This window comes from Anomaloglossus baeobatrachus, chromosome 4 (assembly GCF_048569485.1).
Source record: "Anomaloglossus baeobatrachus isolate aAnoBae1 chromosome 4, aAnoBae1.hap1, whole genome shotgun sequence".
Lineage (NCBI taxonomy): Eukaryota > Metazoa > Chordata > Amphibia > Anura > Aromobatidae > Anomaloglossus > Anomaloglossus baeobatrachus.
This window is the reverse complement of record NC_134356.1, coordinates 520,867,408-520,886,097: the sequence shown is the minus strand read 5'-3', so window position 1 is coordinate 520,886,097 and position 18,690 is coordinate 520,867,408. Positions and strand designations below refer to the sequence as shown.

The 18,690-nt window shown below is 46.1% G+C and overlaps 1 protein-coding gene across 1 annotated transcript in view; it reads right to left on the bottom strand.

Annotated features, from left to right (window-relative positions):
• Positions 1 to 18,690, bottom strand: part of LOC142301770 (peptidyl-prolyl cis-trans isomerase FKBP8-like) — an 85,138-nt gene that overhangs the window by 23,599 nt on the left and 42,849 nt on the right. Inside the window, exons 4-6 of the mRNA XM_075342790.1 lie at positions 14,263 to 14,480; positions 11,373 to 11,545; positions 7,400 to 7,477 (exon numbers count right to left, since the gene is read on the bottom strand). Coding sequence (XP_075198905.1) covers positions 7,400 to 7,477; positions 11,373 to 11,545; positions 14,263 to 14,480 — 469 coding nt within the window. The remainder of the gene's footprint in view (positions 1 to 7,399; positions 7,478 to 11,372; positions 11,546 to 14,262; positions 14,481 to 18,690) is intronic.

Genomic DNA, 18,690 nt, shown 5'->3' with positions numbered 1-18,690 from the left:
CCTGCAAGTACAGAATTAAAAAAATAGACACAGGGGAAAAAAAGTTTATTTGAATAAACACTCCTCCCACACTTCCTCTTTCACTAATTTATTACTTCAAATAAATCCTGGAAGTTCTGATATAATCCAAAGATAAATGTACCATGACACCAATCGATTCCAATCGAACTTGCTCAGAATGAGGCTCCGTAAGTCAATGCTGGTTAGAGGCAGGAATAGAATTTCTCACGAGTGCTTACATCAGTAACTCAGTGATGTCACCGCTTGTGAAAAATTCACTGCTGCTGACTAACAGTAGCTTATGGAACCTTGTTGTGAGGATGTTCTCAGAATGCAGCTCCATAGGTATCAATGGACATGGGCGGACACTACTTCAGTAGATTATATCAGAACTTCCAGGATTTCTTTTTAATTACGGTAATTTAATTGGTGACTAAGGGGGTGTGGGGAATTGTTTATTCCCCAATTGAATTATGTTGGAACATCAAGGATTTTTTTTTTTATTCAATAAAATTGATGAATGAGGGTGTGTGGGGGAATGTATATTCAAATACACTTTTTTTCCCCCGTGTGTGTTTTTAATTCTAAACGTACCGGGTTAGTAATGGGGGTGTGTGATAGACGTCTAGCCATTACTAGCCCCTGAGCTTGATGTCAGCTGTCAAGTCATAGCTAACATCAACCAAAAAAGTATTACCCGATTGCCACCACACCATGGTATGCAGGTAGAGCTTGGAAAAGCGCCAGAATTGGTGCATTTAATGGATTCACCACCTCTGGGGCAACTGCGGGCTGCTAATTTTAGGTTGAGATAGTAATCCCCAGCCTGATAATACCAGACCCATCTGTTTGCTCTATCTTGGCTGGTAAACAAAAATGGGGAGGAGCCTGTGCCATTTTTAAAATTATTTATTTAAATCATTTTTAAAAACAGCTTTGGATCCCCTTAAAGGGTACTTTACACGCTGCGATATCGGTACCGATATCGCTAGCGAGCATACGCGCCCCCGTCGGTTGTGCATCATGGGAAAATCGCTGCCCGTGGTGCACAACATCGCTAAAACCCATCACACGTATTTACCTTCCTTGCGACGATGCTCTGGCCGGCAATCCGCCTCCTTTCTAAGGGGGCGGTTCGTGCGGCGTCACAGCGACGTCACACGGCAGCCGTCCAATAGCAGAGGAGGGACGGAGATGAGCGGTCGGAACATGCCGCCCACCTCTTTCCTTCGTCATTGCCGGTGGACGGAGGTAAGGAGATGTTCGTCGTTCCTGCGGTGTCACACATAGCGATGTGTGATGCCTCAGGAACGAGGAACAACATCGCTACTTACCAGACAACGATTTTTGGTAAATGAACGACCCCTCATATACCAAAGATTTTTGTCTCTTTTGCGATCGTTTAAGGTCGATCCTGCCTCTCACACACTGTGATGTCGCTAACGGCGCCGGATGTGCGTCACAAACACCGTGACCCCGATGATATATCGTTAGCGATGTCGCAGCGTGTAAATGGCCCTTTATTATTGATAACCAGTCAAGGTAAAGCTGAGGGTTGCAGCCTGCAATTGTCTACTTTACCTGCGCTTGTTATCAAAAATAGACAAGACCCCCATCTTATTTTTATTTTTGCAGGACAATTGCCCCCATTTTATTTTCTTCTGCAACCCCCTAACCCTTACTACCCCAGTTTACAGCCATTTTATAGCACAGAAGTTCAGGTAACCATTGACTTATATGGGGTTCAGGGTCCAGAGTCAACTCCAGGTACTGAACCAAATATTTAACTAAAGGTTCACTAAACATGGCAAACCTGAACATTCACAGGTACACACATCCCTACTTAAGAGTAGTGATGGGTGAACCAGAACTGTAAAATTCAGGGTACGCACCGACACCTAGTGTCTTTGCACAGACCCCCGCACACGGACTTCTCAGTAAAGTCCGTGTTACTGTTTGGGTTCAGCCATCTGGATAAAAAAAGGAAACAAAGTAGGGATTAAAACAGGACAATTATACTTACTGTGTTTTCATGTGGCTGTTACGCTTCTTCCGGATGCGCAAATTCTTGGGAAGCTGCAGACTGCTATTTTTCGGCTGGGGAGTGCTCAATAACCATGGACCTCCCTAAACTGAAAATACTAGCACCCACCTGTTTGCTTTATCTTACCTGAGTATCAAAATTAGGGGACCACAAGCCGTTTTATATTTATTTATTTTTTTAAATAATTAAAAAAAAAAGCTGCATGGGTTCCCTCATATTTTGATACACAGCCAAAATAACACACACAGCTGGGGGCTGCAGCCTTCAGCTGTCTGCTTTATCAACCAATCACAGATGCTGCCACAGAGAGTGGGCAGGGAAAGCGGTGAATATTCATGAGATTTAATGAGCGACCCTGAAGCAGTGTGACAGCTGTGGGAAAACTCGTTAATACCCATTTTGCTTCCTTTTGCAGCCCCTTAGCCTTTACAAATACCAATTTATAACACTTAAATATGGGTCCTTTAGACTTATACGGGGTTTGGTGTCCGGGGTCAAGTCCGGTCCCGAATTTGACATTTTTTTAAGTCAAGCCGGACACGAACATCTGCAGATTCGCCCATCTCTACTTAAGAGCATTAATCCTCCAGAGAATGATGACGTAAATTATACCTTTACTTATGTTACCTCACTGCATAACTTTGTTATTTTTAGCAAATACAGTGGAAATTCTCAGTGAAATCGTATTGTATTATTTTCCATCAAGTGTAAATTGATAATCCCATGATAATTTATGCCTGAACAAGCTTAACATCCACATCAGAATTACATTGTAATGTCAGATTGCAATGATCTCTGGTTTCACAAATGAAATGGAAAACTAACGTCTGAGAGTGAGAGAACATCTGTTGCCATTTTAACTATTTCATTGATTTACTATCTTTCTATGCAAATCACTGATGTCATAAATTTCAGAGAATTATGAAGCCAGGTTAGGGATTATTGCACTCCTGGGGACATCAGATGTCAGAACAGCATATCTTGTTATTGTAGATGTGAAGAACTTTAACCCAAAAAGATAGATGCCTAAAAAAATAAGTTTGAAGTGTTTGGGTCACCCAGAAGAACGTAATGTAATGGTCTGAGGTTGCTCTGGTGCTGGTAGAGTGGGAAATTTGTAAAGGGATTTTGAATAAGGAAGGCTATCACTCCATTTTGCAACGCCATGCCATACCCTGTGGACAGCGCTTGATTGGAGCCAATTTCATCCTACAACATGACAATGACCCAAAGCACACCTCAAAATTATCCAAATCCACAAACTATTTAGGGAAGAAGCAGGCAGCTGGTATTCTATCTGTAATGGAGTGGCCAGCCCAGTCACCAGATCTCAACCCTATTGAGCTGTTGTGGGAGCAGCTTGACCGTATCATACGCAAAAAGTGCCCATCAAGCCAATCCAACTTGTGGGAGGGGGGAAGCATGGGGTGAAATATCTCCAGATTGCCTCAGCAAATTAACAACTAGAATGCCCAAGGTCTGCAAAGTTGTAATTGCTGCAAAGGAGCATTCTGTGACGAAAGCAAAGTTTGAAGGAGGAGAACATTTTTATTTCAATTAAAAATCATTATTTCTAATCTAGTCAATGTCTGGACTATATTTTCTATTCATTATGCAACTCATTTGATAAATAAAAGTATGATTTTTCATGGAAAAGACAAAATTGTCTGGGTGACCCCAAACTTTTGAACTGTAGTGTACATACCAGGTTGAAACCAGAATGAGTACATACTGTATATACCAGAATGGGAGACATATATACCAGAACGGGGACATATTTTCACGGGAGTATAATAGGTGAGAGTGGTCTCCTCTATTTCAGGTATCAACAATTTGCAGCACAAGGCTACATGCACACTTGCACGGGTTGAATCTGCTTTGCTTTTCAGTTAGCTGGGCAGATTCTCCTTGGTTCGATGCTGAAAGGGTTAGGCTGGAAACACATTTATGCGTGCAAAATCGGTCCAACTTGCCTGAAAAAAACTCCAATTTTAGCCAATTTTAGTTCACGTTAGGTCAGTGTGCAATGCAAGTGCAATGCTTTTTTTTAATTATTTAATGACTAGCAGAGCGTGTGTAATGCGTGTGTGATGCGTGTGTGATCCGTGTGTGATCCTTTTTTTTCTCAGCAGCTGTCATCTGCCATTCAGCTCTGCTACATGGCCGCTGACAGTAGACACAGACAGAGCCATGTAGAAGAGCTGAATAGCCACTGACAGCAGACACAGACAGAGCCGCACGATCAGAATGAAGTCGGATGAACGTCACCCGACTTCATTGTCATCCCGCGGCTCTGTCTGTGTGGCATGGCCTGATTTTCGGTCACCGGTGAAGATATCACCGGTGACCGCAAATCCCCTGAGTGACCGCAGTGAGCCGAGCTATCAGCGGTGCCGTCACTCAGGTTACCTGCGGCCACAGCAGAAGTCCTCCCGCTGAGATCTGTGGCCGTGGGTAACGTGAGTGACGTCATCACTGATAGTGCGACTCACTTCAGTCGCTGCGGGAAGCTCACAGAGAGAGGTTGTGGTCTGTGCCGCTCTCTGTCAGCTTCCGATGTAGCAGAGCTGACAGCGTCGAGGTACCTCTGTGGATTACGTCGGCATGGAAGGGTATTTGGGGTCTTGAATAAAGTGGTGAAAGAGGTTGGGGTTTTTTGTTATTTACTTCAAATAAAGGATTTTTGGGTATATGTCTTCATTTTCTTAATCTTACAGGTTAATCATGGAAGGTATCTCGGGGAGACGCCTGCCATGATTAATCTAGGACTTAGTGGCAGCTATGGGATGCTGCCGTTAACTCCTTATTACCTCGATTGCCACTGCACCAGGGCAATTCGGGATGGCCGGGTACAGTCCCGGGACAGTCGCATCTAATAGATGTGGCTATTCCGGGCGGCTGCTGGCTGATATTGTTAGGGTGGGGGGCTCCCCATCACGTGGGGCTCCCCATCCTGAGAATACCAGCCTGCAGCCATGTGGCTTTACCCAGGCTGGTATCAAAATTGGGGGGAAACGCACGCCGTTTTTTTTTTTATTATTTTTTTTTTACTGCATTATATAGACCCGCCCATTGGCAGCTGTGATTGGTTGCAGTAAGACAGCTGTCACTCATTGTGGGGGCGTGTCTGACTGCAACCAATCATAGGCGCCGGTGGGCGGGGAAAGCAGGGAATACGAGATTGAATAATGAGCGGCCGGCTTTTTCAAAAGAGGAGAAGCCGCCGGAGCAGTATGAACGCCGTGCAGCGCCGTGCCGGTGATCGGTGAGTATGAGAGAGGGGGGGGAGAGATAGACCGACATGGACAGAGAGAGACCGACAGAGAGAGAGACAGACCGACAGAGAAAGAATAGAGACCGAGAGGGAGAGACCAACTGACAATAATCGCATGTTTCTCAAAACACTGGAAATGAGTGAGGTCTCACAATGTCGGTCAATCTCTATGATTGACCGACATTGTGAGACCTCACTCATTTCCAGTGTTTTGAGAAACATGCGATTAATGTATTTAGAAAAACGAATGTCACTAGGATAGTGTGAGTGCCGGTCCGTGTGACATGCTTTTTTTTCACGCTCCCATAGAGTTGCATTGGAGAGACTCGCGCGAGAAACTCTACAAATAGCAGCCGATTTGGACTGAGAAAAAAATCGCAGATGAGAGCTGATTCATTGAATAACATGTGTCCGAGTGCAAAGCGAGAATTTCTCGCATTGCACTACTGCGAGAAAATCTCAAGTGAGAAGCCTTAGAGGGAAACTGTTGCTAGGATTTTCCCCTATAAGCTGCGGCCAGCACAAGTTAGCCCTCATATACAGCATTCTAGTAGACTGTATATAGGTGCCCAGGCCGCGCTGTGTAACGTAGAAACCAGCTTTAATTATACTCACCTGCATTGTGGTCAGGTACAATGGGTGTCACTGGTCTCGGTCCGACACCTCTTCTCTTCCTTCGATCGCTGCAGCTTATAGCTAAAAAACTTGGTGACAAGTAATTAGCGGAGCCAGACTGTAAAAGTCTGGATCCACGCGGTTTTAAAGTTGCCCGGGATTCCGGGTGTTTGATCTGGATCCGGCACTTGAGAAATTAAAAAAAAGGAAAAATAAAGAAAATAAGAGAGTGAAAAATTTGGCCAGTATGGGATCCTGAGATTCCTAGTAGCAGCCCTGCCTACAGGTAGACTACACCTTACTTTTTTTTTACATAATCTAGGTGAATATTTAAAGGGAGTCTGTAAGCACAAAATGACTGTTCAAACCAAGCATCTTTGGCATGGTTAAACACTTGGATGCACCTTCTCACCTACATGTTTTTTTATTATTATTTCCATCTTCTGTCAATTTAGGATGAAGAGGCCAGTGATGGATATAAACAAGTCAATGGGGAGGTACACGGAACAGCTTCCCCATGCCAAGTGTGCACTTATGCTTGGTTTGAACAGTCACCGGATACCCTGACAACATTCTTCGAAATGCGTTGGTATTTTTTTTTTTTTGCTCAGGTCACCATATTCATGGTAAGTGAAGTGATACACTAACTCGAGAAACTTGCACACGTGATTAACAGGGATGCTACAGGCCGGAGGTCCTTGAAAGCAACCCGGAATAACTGAAGAAACTCCAGGATTGTGCACAGATTGCCCACAGAACTCTGCACATTTGCTATGCATACTCCTATACTACGACCAGTGGACTTTACCACAATCCTACAAGACTTTTCTCTCTTGATACCAAAGGAGGAGCAGTGACTGCCATATTAGGTGAGACTATTCTTATTCCGATTTAGCCCAAGGTGCAAACTATTTATTATAATTAGTTCTATCTTCTGCATCGAGACAACACACAAGACTCATATAGGATCACCAGCAGCAAATATAGTTTTTTAGTCTAGGTGCTAGTCTTTATAATTGACAGTATATGAGTTATTTTTAGATGGTGTGCTGTAATTTTTTCCCTTTTTCATCTTCTTTTGTAGCTCTTTATTTTTTTACATAGTTACTTAGGTTGAAAAAAGACCTAGGTCCATCTAGTTCAACCTTCCTCCACCAGTTCTACATTTAGTCACTAAGTCATTTATAACCAACAATGTTGTGTGTACTGAGGAAATCATCCAGCCCTTTTTTAAAAGCTGTTATAGTATCTGCCATTACTACCTCTTGTGGTAGGGCATTCCACAGTCTGACTGCTCTAACTGTAAAGAACCCTTTCCTATTTAGCTGTCGGAATCTCTTTTCTTCCACTCGCAGTGAGTGCCCCCTGGTCCTTAGTATTGTTTTTGGAAGAAATAAGTCATGTGCCAGTCCTTTATATTGACCACACATGTATTGATACATACAAATGAGATTTCATGTCCTTACCTTTGTTGTAGGTTCCAAATTAAGTGCCTGTTTGAGAACAGACATGGCTTCTTCAAAGTCACCTCTTTCTGATAAGACCTTAAGAGAACAAATAATAAGTGGCAATTAATACTGATATTGTGAAATGTGTCCATACTATACAACTTCATGTCCAATGACAACATTACGGTAATCTGTAATGCCACACAAATAAAAATCCTGGCATGTCAGTGATAAGGCAACAGTGGGGTGGGTCTTATTGTTGGCGTTTCTGTGTCTCAATTATTTTATTAGGTAGCTAATTATTATTTACCTAATTTTCTTCTGTTTAGCAATGGAAACTGTCAGTTATCTTCCCCAATGAGGTGGATTTAAAGATTTGTTTCTAGTTGTAATAAAATGTCATCAACTCTTCTGTGGAGTAGTGGATGATCCCTTGGGACCCAAGTACTTGCACCAGCCCATGGAGTATTTGGATGCTGCTTAGATAGTTCAGTGAATATATTATAATCTGTTACAAAGGCGAACCATTCTTTACTGCTATTTATGAATACTTAGCATATTTTATCTTATTTTGCATTACTTAGAAGGAATCAGTCAGCGGGTTTTTGCTATTTAATATGAGAGCAGTGTAATATAGGGCAAAAGAGCCTGATTATAGGGATGTGTCACTTAATAGGTAGTGTGTTGTAGTTTCAATACAATCAGTGTTTTGTCTGCAGAAGATTATCACTGGCTGACTACATTTGGCAAGCTCAGCAGTCAGGCTAACTTGTGTAACCCCGCCCCCACCACTGACAATTCACAGTGTACACAGGAAGCTGATGGTCAGAGGTGTGGGTGGGATTATACACAGCACAACAGTCTTAGCTCTGCTACATCTACATTAGATAAACCAGGATTATATAAAAACTGCACAAAGCAGTCCAGTAAGGCCGCTTTCACACTGCGTTGTAACCTTTGTTCAGTGATGCCATTGGGGCTTCCGTCCAAACCCCCCGCAACACGGGTTTCGGATGCATGCACCGATGGGGCCATTGACTATAATGTTGCAGACGGAGTCATCGTGTGCCTGTTCTTGCACCATTTTTGGCATATACGCTTTCTGTAGGCGAACACCCAAACATAGTAGACATGCGTCTGGGTGTCCACCTCTAGAAAGCGGATACGCCCTAAACTGGTGCAAGACCAAGCACACGGTAACTCTGTCTGCACCAATATAGTCAATGGCCCCATTGGTACATGTGTCCAAAACCCGTTTTGTAGCGGGTTCAGATGGAAGCCCCGATGGGATCACTGAACGTAGGTCAGAACACAGCGTGAAAGGGACCTAAGTGATACATCCCTGGAATCAGGCTTTCTTGACCTGTATTATACTGCTCTCAGATTATATAGCAAAAACCTGCTGACATATTCACTTTAACTTTTAGACTGTCCCACCACATTTCAGAGCTGCAGTGTGATGCCCTGGCAAAACCAGGTAGTCACAAAAGTTGTACATCCTCCTTGCTACCACCAGAAACCCACACTTAGGCATAACACACAGCCATTAAACTCTAGCCACCCCCTCATGATAATAAGAGCACACCAGTGGGCGGGATCAGGCGGATGAGAACGCCCACCTAAGGGTCCTGAGGTGTCAAAGGCGGGAACACAACAGAACAGTCTGAGTCAGAGAGAAGTGAAGTTCAAGTTGAAGTGTGGAGATCTGACAGTAGTGTAGTCCGGGATAGTAGCCCTTGGACTACCCGGCTAGGTGGCAGACAGTGAACAGGGCCACAGGCGACGGAGATCCGGTCTTGGTAGATCTAAAGTGGACCGGGGCAGGGTTGTAGCCCGCCGGTGCCAACAGCGGGAATCCGGTCCAGAGGCCATGCGCAGTCGGGGTGCCTGGACTCTAGGGCGAGGAAGGTTGCAAGCCTATCTCCAATTAACCAGCCGGGGACAAGGTTCTAGACTTTGTCCCATTGACTGCCCAGATAGAGTGAAACGGAAGCCCAATGCGGGGGATAGGGTGTCTGTTGGAACCCACTGAAATCCCAAGGGTCAGCTTTCACGGGCCACAGCTCCCATATATACAAAACCAGGAGTGAACTTCTCCGTTCCATGCGAAGTTATCCAGAAGGAAAGACAAACACAAAGTGCAGGAGGAAGGGATACCCGTTCATTAACCTGGGTGCGGGAACCCTCCTAAGGCAGCCGGCCACTGTCAACTTGGTTTACTACTGGACTTGTGTGAAATTACTGAACTGGGAGTACACCATTGCCCACCGGTCCAGCCTGGCACGCCACCTCCTGCAGCCATCACTCCCGTGTTCTATCCTCGGGCCCCGAGACTACACCTCCCCCACCCCGTGGAGGGGATCCCATCTTGCTGCCCCACTCCATCAGCCCCGGGTGACCCATCACCAGGCAGCGGCAGTGCCACCATCCCTCACCGCAACCCACGGGTGGCGTCACAGACACAACACCTCCCTTGTAAATATCCCCTTTCCGACGGTTGTGAGGACGGGCGGCTGTGCGAGCCCGGGTCCAGTCACCACTCGAGCTGCAGCAACGAACCCGGATCCGAGCAGGCCCCCGAGAGAAGCGGCAGCGGCCCCCGCCCGCAACAGCAGCATAGCATGGTACATGAGGCCTGAAATGTAACTGTACCGCCCCAGCAGCGGTCGAACCGCTCGGATCCGGGTGTCGCTACTCATGGCTCGAGGGTCTCCGGACCAGGGGACTTAGGGTCACTCTAAAACATCATGGGGGGTTATTTACAGGGGAATTAGATAGTTTGTGACGTCACCCAAGGTGTGCGGTAATAGGGAGTACCGCAGCTGCCGTTGGGAGTACCCGGGGTGATTGAGTGGGGCAGCTAGATGACATTACCCTCCACGGGTAGGGGAAGGCCCTGGGACTCTGGATGGTGGAATGGATTGCAGGGGGAGCGCAGGCTCGTTGGTAGCAGGGGCTGATCAGGTACTCACTCAGAAGGAAAGCAGACGCTGATAACAAGGTAAACCAAGTCTCTGGGTGCCGCTGCCCTCTTGGGGGAGCTCGTCCGGGTTCCGTCCCCTGCAGTACTGCCTGATAGTCTGGAGCCTGCCTCCGAACACAGAATTTTAGAAGTGTCCAAGTGGCCCATAAGCTTGAAGCTGTCCAGACCCCGCTCCCTACTATGGGTAGTAGAGGAGCTTGCTCTCAGGAGCTTACGCTTGGGATTTCAGTAGGCTGCTTTCTTTGGAAAGCCCTATCCCCCTCGTTGCGCTAGTGCCCCCGATCTCTGAGCTTCGTGGGGACAGTCTATAAAAGGTCCTATCCTCCGCAGGTTAATTGCCGGGTTGCTTGAAGCCTCTCCCCAACCTAGGGTCCAGTAACCCGACGTGCTTTCAGCCCCAGACTGGCTATTTGACTGCAGCAGCCACCCGTCCTCCTAGGCTAAGCCAGGCACCTAGTTTCAATCTCCCACGACCGGGTCTCTGACTCCTCCGGGTCCAGACCACGGTCTGCAACCCAATCTACTTCTCCCCTGGGAGCTCCAACTCCCAGCTTCCTTCTAGCTCCTCACTGCTGGAGGGCTACCAGTCAACAGACTTGTCACCTCCCACCTCCCTGCCTGACCCCTAGGTAGGCAGCCCTATTCCAGCTTAGCAGCCCACTGGTGTGCCTGACAGGGTGTGGTGCGAGGTGTGATTAGGGTTTTTAGATGCTAATGGAGGCAGTGCTGCAAGTTGGGAACCCAGAACTGTGGGGGGTTGAGTGCTGCACTGGGAGATAAAGAACGTGCAGCACCCTGTGACGACCTGAGTAGTCCAGGCGCGTCATATAACAGTCATTAGTAACAGTATATCATTATAAACATACACAATTGTAATTAAGACTCCAGAGAACAGGCTGAAATGTACTTTCCTGAAGCTCATACAGAATTAATATTAATTATGGAGAAAGAAAACATGACTGTGTATGGGTTCTCTTAGTCATGTGGAAAAGGTTAAGATGACATTACCTTGCCTTTCCTATAAAGTGCCTTCGCATTGTCTATATCCATCTCTAGGACCGCATTGCAGGAATTGAGGACGTCATCGTAGTGATGAAGCTTCAGCTGGGTGGCTGCCAGGTTATTAAGACATTTGATTCGATGCTCACGAATCTCCTCTTCTTCCTCTGAGCTCAGTGGGTCTGAGTAATACATATAATGGTGAGTCATTATCCTGGAGAAAAGTGTATGAACATCCCTCTGCTGGCTTCGTGACTATTTACTAGCATGCAAAAAATAGCTGTGGTGCCTATAGGGGGACACAGACCTCTGGGTACTTAGTATTGATAATGTCATGATTAGATGAGAAATTCCTATAAACTACATTTTTCATGTATTTTGAATCAGATGATGTGGACAGAATAGTTGATCGGATGTGTACTGATACATATCACATGTTCATTTCATTTTATGAAGCAAGATGTTTCAAAATGGACATAAATGATCTAATTTTTACTAAATGCATTTCCCTGAAATATTAGCAAGTTTTGCTTTTATTCACCTTTCTGAAGGTATGCGCTACTCATTTTGCCATCTCGTAAAATACAATATCAGTATTGTCTCTATATAAATACTTTAGCATGAAATAGAACATGAAAGTAGTCATCATTAGAAGAAACTAAAGCTGCAATTTATTGATAGTACGCTGAAAGAAATACCTGATCCATAATACTGTGGCGCCCTGGACAAGCCAGGACGTCACAGGTACTGCAACAACACACTCCACACCCCGGTTAGGCACATCAGTCACACACAAATTCTTGTTGCCTCCCTCCAGGGGCTGATGTCCACACCAGGTGGGGTGGAGCCAGGCGGTTGGCCCCACCCACTGAGGAGTTCACAGTCCTGGAGGCGGGAAAGGAAGTCAGTGTAGTTTAGGAGAGTGAAAGTGAAGGAGCAAGAAGTGGTAGTTGAGGAGAAAGAGCAGACTGACCGTGTCCGGGTACGTGGCCCGGGCACCTAAGAGCAAAGTTGGCAGACGGTGGTGACCGTCTGCAGGAAGGGCCGATCGACGCGGAACCGTAGGACCGGGGACGGCGGTGGCCCGCCGGTACCGAACCGGGGAGCGAAGAGAGCACCATCCGGCAGGGCCTACGGACCCCGACCAGGCTTGGAGTTGCCGTAAAACTGGTCAAATCCGTTAGCGACGGGAACCTCCGGGGTTTCCCAGCAGCAAAGACCCGATTGAAGGCAACTGCTCAACCGTGAAGGGAAATACAGTCACCGCCAAGGCTACAATTCCCAGGGCCAGAGCCTGCGGGCAAAAGGGGCTCCCTCGGCATCTATCCACGCTGGGGAGCGGGTTACCGGTGGGAAGCCATCGGGGCCGAAAACACACTACAGGTGCAGGGAAAGGCAGTCACTGCCAACCTACCGGGAGTGACCACCGCAGCCGGCTGCGGGACCCGTCCATCCAGCCGTTTGTTTTACCAGAGACTCCGTATACATTATTGGCTGAGTGAGTACCACCGTGCCGCCTGGCACCGCGCTGCCCCCGTGACCCTGCACCTCACCAAACCCTGCCATCCACTCTCCAGTTACCCTCACAGGGCCCCGGGACAACCAAAACCCCTCTACCCACGGAGGGGAGAGAAACATCTCGGCTGCTCCCTGTCATCGCTCCCGGGATCCCCGTCCAGAGCAGCGGTGGTGTCCCAACCTCACCACAAACCGTGGGTGGCGTCACGGACCAACTTCCCAAACCCCAAAAACTATCCCCTTTTCACTCACGGGCGAGGAGCGCCGCTCGACTCCCCGGATCTGGCCCACCGCTTGAGCCACCGAGCAGCAGCAGCAGCGCCAGACCCGAGCGTTAGCGAGAGCGCAGCGGCGCCGGCCTCCTCCCCGCCCGCGACAGTACCATCATACATATTGTCAATGGGATAATCCACTCCCTACTTTACCTACCTGTCGCCTCATCAAAAGTATCCAGATTTTGCTCTTAATTTGGTTCCCCTGAGCATTCTAGTCATTTATTTTTAAAATCTGCCATACCTTTCCAGATATTATTTAGCACTAGTTCTTATGTTCTTTATGAAAGTGGTGTGGCTATCATGATTCATTGGATATGAGATTTCTATAAATACCATCCACCTTGCTGAGATTGTATTTGATGAAAATACAGTGGAACCCTGGTTTACGAGAACAATCCGTTCTGGGAGTGTGTTTGTAAACCAAGTTACTCGTCTAGCAAAGCAAGATTTCCCATAAGAAATAATGGAAGCCCAGACAATTCGTTCCACAACTTGTTCAATGTCCCATCCAGGTCCCCTATTGTGCCATTCCACACACACACACACACATATTATGCTCACCATACCTTCCGTTCCATCGCCGGCCTCATGGTTCTTGTAGTTCGCCAGTGCAGGATGTGTATCGGGTAACCATCGCGACCGATGCTGGAGCTTCCGCTGCCAGAGCGCTGACGTCAAAGGCAGGAGCCGCTTGCCTCTGATTGGCCAGCGCGCTGCCTTTGAGTAGCGCCTGACAGCGGAAATTCCTCCATCGTCGCGATGGTTACCTGATACACATCCTGTACTGGCGAACTACAAGAACTATGAGGCCGGCGATGGAACGGAAGGTAAAGTGAGCATAATATGTGTATGTGTGTGCTTGTGTGTGTTTGTGCGTGTTTCTGTGGATTGCAAGAGCGGGTCAGAGCGCAGTTAAAGTACAGAATTGGAAGTGTGTGCGGTGAGTATTTGCAAGTACATCAAAGCTTGCTTGTTACAAATTTACAGCAAACTTTGCTCGTATAGCGAAATGCTCGCAAATCAGGTTACTCATAAACCAAGGTTCCACTGTACTTCAAAAACTCAACAAAAACTTATTGTGGAATTTAACCTCAGTTTTTAGTTACCTGCAGTGGTTGGTGTGAGGATAGTTAAAGCTTGGCTATAAGAGTGCATGGCACTTCGATATTCTTCACGCTCAAAATGGAAATTTCCACATTCCCGTTTCTGGTTGCCAAGAGTAATGCGGTCGGCAGTGGTGAGAGCAGTCAGGCTGGGCTTGTCTCTAACTTCAAGTAAAGTCACTTTATAGAGTAGAGAGGCATCCGATGAAATATCTGGGTCCCTGCAAAAAGGAGTGGAGCAGTAAAAGTTAAATCTACTACATTAAAGGGAATCTGTCATGTGTAAAAACACTATTAACCTGCAAATATAGGGTGAAGTTTCAGGTTAATAGCGTTTTGAACCTGCCCGGCGCCTGCACTGTAAACCGAGCTGCTAGAAGGAAATTAACTTTAATCCTCCTGACAACATTTGGGGCGGTTCAGTCACCATTCTGTATATCTAGAGCAGCATGTGTAGCCACGTCGCCCACACTGACTGACAGCTGGTTCTAATGATAAGCAGCTGTCAGTCAGTGTCAGGGCACGGTTACAACTATCACTCTAGATACACAGAGCGGTGACTGATCCCGCACCGGCACTGCCCCTTTAACTGAAACCCAAATGCTGCTAGAGTGATGAAAGTTTATTTCCTCCCTGCAGTGGGGTTTAAAGGAACCTGTCGCCAAGATTTTCCATTAGAACTTGCACCCATCACCAATAAGCTGTTACATACAGCATTCTAGAATACTGTATATGTGTCCATGCCGCTCTGTATAATGTAAAAAAGAGCTTTTATTATAATCACCTGGAGGGTGGCTGGACCCTATTGGCACCGCTGGTCGTTGGTCCAGCACCTCCTCTCTTCCTTCCATCGTCATACTGTTTCATAGCACCATGTGGATGACGCGTCCTATGTCATCCTCACAGAGGCCTCCATTGCACTTTTACGCATGCGCACTTTGATCTGCCCTGCTGAGCTCAGAGCAAAGTACTTTAATATGTAGGGCAGAGAAAGCTCAAAGACCACCCGCTCATGCACACTATAATACTTTGATCTGCCCTCAGCATGGCAAATCAAAATGCGCTTGCACAGGAGCGCAATGAAGGCCTCTGTGTGGATGACGTAGGACACGTCATCCACATGAAGTTGATAAGGAGGACGGTGACCACATAGGATAGAGGAGATGCCGGACCAGAGAGCATCAATGCCCATTGGACCAGATCGCCCTCCAGGTGAGTATAAGGCTATGTGCGCACTAGGCCGTTTTACCCGCGGATTTACCCGCGGATTTGCTGCGGAAATTTCTTGAGAAAGGTTTGAAATCTTTCTGCAGACATTTCCCAGCAAAACCTATGGGAATAAAAAATAGCTGTGCGCACGCTGTGGATTTTTCTCAAGAAACTTTCTTGAGAAAATGAGCATGTCCATTATTTTCCGCAGGAACTGCGGAATACCCCCGGAATTTCACTCCATTCACTGTAATGTAATCGCAAAATTCCGGGGGTATACTGCAGGTAGCAAATGATGTGCGGTATACCCCCGGTATAGCAGCGATTTACCTGCGGTAATGCTCATTGCTCCCTGCGGTTTTGCAGGGAGGGATGTCATTATGCCAGGAAGAGGAGGTGGAGCAGAGTAAACACACACGTCACACTCCCTGGACGCCAAATAGAAGCGCTTCCGTGTGACGTCCGGCGGGTGCCCGTGCAGTCTGTGTCCCGCTGCAGCCCGGCCGCTGCACGCACAGCAGTGTCAGTGTCTGCCCGCAGTGTCAGCAGCTTGTCACCCTGCAGCGCAGGCAGACACTGACACTCAGCAGTGTGTGCAGCCGCGGGGATGCCGAGCGCTGCTGTCAGGAGGTGAGATGAGATCATTACCTACTGTGACGATCTCCTGCCTCCTGACGTCACCGCGGTCACTGCTGTCTATGCCCGTCTCACGAGCGGCCCGAGACTGTCACTAGCAGTGACGTCACGGGCTCTCGCGATACTGCTGACAACACAGCGGGCATAGAAGGCAGTGACAGCGCTGATGACAGGACTGCAAGAGATCATCACAGCAGGTAATGATCTCATCTATCCTCCTGACAGCAGCGCTCGGTATCCCCTGCAGTGACCTGGGCTATTGATGTTAGCTCAGGTCACTGCATTGCTCTCCCAGCCAATGGGGAACATTCTGTTCTTCATTGAATGGGACAGTGACTATGGTATGGATCGCCGTGGGACCCCCCCTTATTGGATTACGCCGGACATGGAATTGATTGTTCTTTTCAATAAATTGGTGAAAGAGGCTATGTGGGGAGTGTTTTTTCAAATAAAACTTTTTTTTTGTTGTCTATTTTTTATTTCTTACTGACTGGGTTGGTGATGTCGGGTATCTGATAGACGCGTGACATCATGAACCCCAGGGCTTGATGCCAGGTGACATTACACATCTGGCATCAACCCCATATATTACCTCGTTTGCCAACGCACCAGGGCAACGGGATGAGTTGGGGCGAAGTGCCAGGATTGGCACATCTAATGGATGCGCCACTTCTGGGGCGGCTGCAGCCTGCTATTTTTAGACTGGGAAGTGTCCAATAACAGTGGACCTCCCTAGTCTGAGAATATCAGACCACAGCTGTCCGCTTTACCTTGGCTGGTGATCCGATTTGGGGGGGACCCCATGTTTTTTGTTTTAAATTATTTATTTAATGTAAAATAACAGCGTGGGGTGCCCTCTGTTTTGAATTACCAGCCAAGGTGAAGCTGCCAGCTGTGGTCTGCAGGCTGTAGCCGTCTGCTTTACCCTAGCTTCTACAAAAGATGGGGGGACCTCACGTGTTTTTTTTTTTAATTATTTATTTATTTTATGGCTAAATACAAGGCTAGGCACCCTTTAGTGCCAAATGAAAGTCACTAAAGGGTGCCAGGTTAGTATATGCAGGGGGGTGGGACATTATATAGGTCTTTCTCATCTATCTATCTATCTATCTATTCATCTATCCATCTTTCCCTCTATCCATTATCTGTCTATTGATTATCTATCTATTATCTATATTATTTATTGCAGTAGTTACAGCATAAAAAAACGCAGGGACCAACCTGCGGAAAAACCGCGGCAAAAACGCACCCGTTTTTCCCGCGGATTTGGTGCGTTTTTTTAACGCAGGTGCGGTAATCTTCAACTCCTAGAAGTTTCTCAAGAAATTTTCTTGAGAAAAATCACTTTTCTAGTGCGCACATAGCCTAATAAAGGTTTTTTTTTTTACATTATACGGACTGTGCTCTTATATACTGTATTCTAGAATGCTGTATATAAGAGCTCACAGGTGGTGGCCACAGCTTATAAGGGAAAATCCTGGTGAAAAGTTCACGTTAATGTGCAGGCGCACGGCAGGTTCCAAACGCTATTAACCCATAGATGAACCCCATATCTACAGGTTAATAGCATTTTTACATGTGACAGGTTCACTTTAATACTAGATAATACTATGATTTAGTTGTACATTTTCAAATATTACATAAAATAAGAAAAGTACTAATATCATTACACACATATATGCTAATACTTAGCATTACCTTTTCTAGTTTATGTAATGTTTGAAAGAATGCAACAAAAGACATCTCAATCATAGAATAAGTTGGTAACAAGGAATTATTTATGTGATCTAGAACTTCTCTCACGCACGTTTCATGAATTGTTTTTCATTTTATTTTTTTTTCAATGGTGTAAAACAATCAGGTGCCCTAAATGCTGGGTATAAATTAGGCGTTAACCCAAGGGCTCATTCACATGTCATTTTTACAGATGCCAGCACTATCTGTGTTTTTTGTACCCATGATTCTATGTGGACAATCACGGACACATGTCCGGTATGGATAGTCGGCTCATATTTACAATGAAAGAATTTTTTTTCTCATCAGTGACAAAAATTGATGAAACTGTGACCAAATCACTTATGAACTTGTGCCAATTTTTTCCTAAGAGAAAATCACATTTCTGAATGAGGCCTAAAATAAAGGAAAATTTAAAAGGAAAAGATACAGTACTAATTCTGTTTTCTTTTGTATTCACTCACTTTTTTGGCAAGAAAAAACAAAGCCAGGGTTTTCACTAGCTTTCGAAAAAAACACAAATCAAACTGTGCTTCATGAAGGTGACCTAATACTACATCATCATGAGATTCCATGGAGGCATGACTGCAACCAGACTGGTATAAAGAGGGAACAGTATCGCTTCTTAAACCACCAGATGAATCATATGTTTGTACAAGATACTTCTAAAAATACATTTAGATCAAGAACATCTTTTAAGTTTCTTCTTGCAAGCTTCAACATAGACGAATGATAAATGGAGAAAATAATCAAATAATATTGATCCTCTAAAAGGGAGCCTGTCACAGCAGATAACTCAACCTGCAGATATTGGATTTATTGCGTTAGGCTAATAGTGTTATGAAGGTGTCT